General features: G+C 56.7%; 3 protein-coding genes across 3 annotated transcripts; all 3 read left to right on the forward strand.

Moving 5' to 3' along the window:
* Window positions 1-182: 182 nt before the first annotated feature.
* DQ04_11121000 (hypothetical protein) lies at window positions 183-527 on the forward strand (the record flags this gene model as incomplete). The annotated part of the gene is made up of 1 exon (XM_009316447.1): window positions 183-527. The coding sequence occupies one exon, from the start codon at window positions 183-185 to the stop codon at window positions 525-527; it is 345 nt and encodes a 114-aa protein (XP_009314722.1).
* A 978-nt stretch (window positions 528-1,505) lies between these two features.
* On the forward strand, window positions 1,506-1,901 carry DQ04_11121010 (hypothetical protein; the record flags this gene model as incomplete). The annotated part of the gene is made up of 1 exon (XM_009316448.1): window positions 1,506-1,901. The coding sequence occupies one exon, from the start codon at window positions 1,506-1,508 to the stop codon at window positions 1,899-1,901; it is 396 nt and encodes a 131-aa protein (XP_009314723.1).
* Window positions 1,902-2,444: 543 nt separating this feature from the next.
* Window positions 2,445-4,874, forward strand: DQ04_11121020 (surface protease GP63; the record flags this gene model as incomplete). Its single annotated transcript, XM_009316449.1, has 1 exon — window positions 2,445-4,874. The coding sequence occupies one exon, from the start codon at window positions 2,445-2,447 to the stop codon at window positions 4,872-4,874; it is 2,430 nt and encodes an 809-aa protein (XP_009314724.1).
* Window positions 4,875-5,123: the final 249 nt, after the last annotated feature.

Consider the following 5,123-nt stretch of genomic DNA (forward strand, 5'->3'; position numbering starts at 1 on the left):
GGCAATGCAGTTCTTACTGCTGGTAAGTTTTCTTTTTGTTTTTCTTTGTTTTGTGTGTGTGCTGTGTGGCTCGGTGTTGGGAGTCGGCGTCGTGGGCGGCCCTCCGCTGATGTGTGTGGGCGGCTGTTAAGACGTTGCTGCTGTTGAAGGCGCCCCTCCGTGGGCAGAGGCGCACTGGACAAATGGGCATCCCTTGGGCTGTTTCTTTTCTTTTTTCATTTCAGTTCTCTTTTCTACTTGCTGCACGCACTGCTGCTCCCTTGCACCGTCGCACCGAACGTGAGGACGACCCCGACTGCGGTGATGGGGAGCTGGTGCTGCCTTCTCTTTTCATTGGGTGTGAGGTTTTCTTTTGGGTGGAATGTGTGACTTCGGTGCTGTGCAGGTTGCCTGAGTGCTCTGCTGTGTGCACTATCCGCTTTGTTTTCTTTCATGCTGTTCTTCCTGTGGAGTTGGTGGTAGGGAAAGTTGTGGNACTATCCGCTTTGTTTTCTTTCATGCTGTTCTTCCTGTGGAGTTGGTGGTAGGGATAGCTGTGGCGTGGGCTGGATATGTTCTGAGGCACGTGGGCGCTGAATTGATGAGGCTCAGAGCCCCTGAGTGGGTGCAGGTGACTTTGTGTTGTTGTGTCTGTGCTGGGGAGCAGACCGTTGTGCTTTGTGCTGCTGAGCTGGCTTTTTTATGTTGTGCTGTTGGTGTTTCTTGTGTGCTGGTTGGGAGTGCAGCTACGGTGTGTTCGAGAGAGCTGGCGACGCTGTTGTCACGTGCTGAGTGAGTTGTGTGCTCAGCGGTGCCGGTGTGCCGGATGGTCTGCTGTGTTTTGGTGGCGTTTGGGCATGTGCAGGCTTGCGTGTGGAGTATTGGGCTGACCTGTTGTGTTGGTGTGCGGTGGTGTCTTGCGCTTTGGTGTGGCGTCCTGGGGCAGTGTGCTGTGTTTGGTGCGAAGGGGGTTGGTGGTGCTGTCTCTGTGCGCATCGTTTGATTGTGGCGCGTTCTCTCCGTGGAGTGTGCCCCGCCCCTCTGGCAGGCATGTCTTTCTGCTGGCTTGTTGTTGCTGCGTGCTGCGCTGCAGCTGTGTGGTTTCTGTGCGTGTGACCTGCGTGTATTGTGCGCTCCTCTCCCGTTGCTGGTGTCTTAGTGACCGCGTGCGTGCACTTGACTGGTGGGTGTTCGCTCTTCCGTACCACACAGACGATGGGCTCAGTGGCGAGCCGCGAGGGCGAGTCCGCGGCTGCGCAGCGGGAGAGGCGTGTGGAGCTGGAGGCTTTCTTTAAGAGCCGGCGGCTGTGTGTCTTCACGAACGCGCCGGTGGGCTCGCTGGTGGAGGCGCAGACGGTGGAGTGTGTGGTCGGCGGCGACACGCTGGTGCTGGCTGACGGGGACCACACGCCTGTGCGGCTGCTGGCCGTCGGGGTGGCGGAGCCGTTGGCTGCTGCTGGCGGCGACATGTGCCGCTGGCTGTGCCCCGACGGGTGCCCGACGGGTGCCAGGTGCGCGTGCAGTACATGGGCGTGGAGTGGAAGGACCGTCGCGGGCGCCTCGCGTACGTCTTCGCGCCGCACCCCTTCCAGAAGGGATTCGTCTGCGTGAACCTCGCGCTGCTGGAGTACGGGTTGGCGTACGTGTGTGTGCTGCGGGACAGGCCGCCGGGAAACATCAACGCGCTGCTGGCGGCGCAGACGGCGGGACGTACGGCAAAGCGGCACATGTGGGCGAACGTTGACGAGGAGGCCGCTGTCTGTGTGAGCGCAGCTGGGGCCCTGTTTCACCGTGCCGGTGGGCCGTGTGTTTCGGCTGCGATGGAAGAGACTGCGCTGCGGGCTGCGGTTGATGCGCTCTACACGCCGTGCCCCACATGCAAGCCGCTTGAGGCGCTGCGGAAGAAGGCGGCAAAGGAATGAAACGTTCTGTGAGTGGCGTTGAGGCGTTGTGTGACTGCGGCATGACGCAGTGGGCGGTGGCCTGCTGTCTGGATGTGTGTGTGTGTCTGTGCCATTCCTCGTGTTGCTTCTCTCTGTGCTTGTGCTCTTGGACGGTTGGAGGTGTTCGTGGGGGTAATGGATTTTGTGTTTGTTTCCCCTGCTGCCCCAACTCCCCGCTTGTAGTTTGAGGGGCTCAGGTGCAGTTATGGACTATTGCTTGTGTGGAGCCGGACGTTTTGTTGGTGGAGTGCGCACACATTGCTCCACGCCATCATTAATAATGCTGTTATGCCTCCAGTGCCACCTGCAGGGCGGCCCCATTGCTCCTGCGGCACGCTGACAGTGAGCCTGGCGTCTCCTGCCGTTGTGCTCATGGACTTCTTCTTCCTCATGTTGAGCTGCTCCCTGTGAAGTAAGGGTGCGGTGGTGTGTGCGACCGTGTTTGGGTATGATTGTGTGTAAGTGTGTGCCACTTTTTTTTTTACTTCTGATCTCTCTGTTCTTCATCCCAGCAAGATTGAGATGCTCAACAAAAACAACCACGCTCAACGAGTGTGCCGCCTGCTGGGCGTCACGCTGCTGCTCCTTGTGCACTGCGCCGGCAGCACACTCGCAGTGACGGAGCACCACCGCTGCATGTACGATTATGTATCACGCAAAATGCCTGATGTTGAGAAGTTGACCAATCTCAGTTCTGTGAAGCAATCTGATTCGACTGGGGGTGCTTCAACCGTGTTCTCAGAATTCGTAAACATGGTGGGGGAACATCAAAGCATTACCCTTCCGTTGCCTGTGGCGGGATATAAGCCCCTGCGCATCAAGGTGTTTGCGGTTAAGGCAAATTACTTTCAGGCCTGTAAGAGTGCCTCAGGGGAGTTTACTTCTCCCTATGGTGACAAGGTGAGTTGCACGCAGGACGACGTCCTGACGGAGGAGAAGAAGAATATTCTAGAAAAGACCATTATACCCGAGGCTGTCAAGCTGCACACTGAGCGCCTGTACGTGAAGCCAACAGAGTACCGTGTTATTGCCCCGAACTTCAAGAACACCAACCCCTGCAGTCAGTTGGACATCCCTGAAGAGCACAAGACCAAAGGTGTTGATGACGTCGACATGGTGCTGTACGCCACTACTTCGCTGATCGTGGCTGACAGCTTTGCGTGGGCGGCGACGTGCGCGGTGCAGGGCGATGGGCGGCCGGTGATTGGCGTGATCAACTACAGCCCGCGCCACATTGCACGCACGTCGCAGGCCGTCCGCGTCGCCGCACACGAGATCGCGCACACCCTTGGGTTCAACGTGAAGACCATGAAGAAACACGTTGGGAAAAATGTGCCAAGTATAGTTGCTAACCCCCGCGGAAAGGATGGCTATGTCTTTGACGCACCAAACACGAGGCTTGTGACAGAGTATTTTTACAACTGTTCAAATTATAAAATTCCGCTTGAGAGCGAGGCACCGTGGATGGCGGAATTTGAGGGCAGAGCCACAACAACATCTTCCGCAGCTTCCCCCACCAGCATTCAAGCTGCAGGTGCCGCGCCAATGCAGGCTGTGAGTGCTGCTGTTTCTCCGGTGATCCTCGACTTCACCGGACCAGAGTTTGTTCCCAGGCACATTCCAACCATCGACATGCTGCCACCGCCCCTGGAGCCGCTTAAGGTGAGTGTGTCTTCCCACTGGAAGCGGCGCGTTGCGAAGGACGAGCTGATGACCGGCCTTGTCGGTGCTGGGCGCTACACGCTGTTGACACTTTCAGCGTTCTCTGATTTGAAGTTTTATATGGTGAACTGGACAAAGGCGGAGACAATGAGTTGGGGCAAAAATGCTGGATGTGAATTCCTTACGAATGAGAAGAAGTGCGTTGTCGGCGGAAAATCACAATACCCCAGCATGTTCTGCGATGAATCTTTTGGCAATAAACTGAAGTGCACTTCTGACCGTCAGTCATTGGGGACGTGCATCATTAAAGAGAATGAAAATATCCCTACTGAATATAGTTACTTCGAGAAGAACGAGGGTGGCAAGAAGCGTGGCGGCAGGCGAGAGGACATGATGGACTACTGCCCCATCATTGTGGCTGACAGAGGCTTCAGCTGCATTAATGGCAACGAGAGCAACATGCCTGGGAGTCTGATTCGCGAGGATTCGCGGTGCGTGGAGGGCCAGGGTCTGATGGTGGAGAAGAAGGAGATTGGTGACGTGTGCGTGCAGATGAAGTGCACTTCCCGAGGTGTGTACTTCCGCGTGGCCGGCAGCAACAACTGGTACGGCTGCCCTGCGGGTGAATCACGTAACGTGGCGGAATTGAGCACCGTGCTGAGTGGCAGTATTGTGTGCCCAAATGTGTCTGAAGTGTGTCCCACGAAGCGGCCGACTCTGAGGAGGCGCAGCGGGAGACCGGGGCGCCACATACCGTCCGGCGTGTTGCAGAAGCTGGCGAACATCTTCCGCGGGAGAAAGAGCACGGGCAGTGGCCTGGAGGATAACAAGGATGTGGAGGGAAGTCCTGTGATCAGCTCCTCTGATGCCAGCAGCGGTTCAGTGGAAAGAGTCAACGAGGCTAATACTGCTCCGGGCGTTGAAGATATGTCTTCCACTACAATGGCTAAGTCCAGAAGTAAGAGAGATATCGCAGCCTCCACTGATGAGGGCGTGCGAAGCTCTGAAATTCAGACGCCCGATGCCCATCCCATATCCACCACCGCAGATGATGCCAGGAATCATCAAATTGAGAATGCTTCTGGGGGATCTCAGACAGGCTCACACGCAGCGGGTTCATCTATGACAGAAGCCAGTCATTCACCTGGACAAGGCACTCGCCAGAGCATCATCAAAGCGCACGGCAAAAGCCTTGATGTCAACCTGAACGCTGACAGCAGTGCTGCTGCCTCCGCGTTGATGCCGCTTGTGTTGGCCGTCGTGGCCGCCTCTGCGATCATGGCGCACTGAGTGTCTGTGTGGGCTGGTGGGTGTTAAACACATATTGTTTTCTTGCTCCGTGGGCATGTCTCACGCACATTCTTTTCTCTCTTGGGCAATGCAGTTCTTACTGAAGATAAGTTTTCTTTTTGTTTTTCTTTGTTTTGTGTGTGTGCTGTGTGCTGTGTGGCTCGGTGTTGGGAGTCGGCGTCGTGGGCGCTCCTCCGCTGATGTGTGTGGGCGGCCGCTGCCTTCCCCGCCCCGCTGCCCGCAGCCCGT

The sequence above is a fragment of the Trypanosoma grayi genome, assembly GCF_000691245.1.
Source record: "Trypanosoma grayi strain ANR4 Tgr_1112_V1, whole genome shotgun sequence".
In the NCBI taxonomy this organism is placed as follows: Eukaryota; Euglenozoa; class Kinetoplastea; order Trypanosomatida; family Trypanosomatidae; genus Trypanosoma; species Trypanosoma grayi.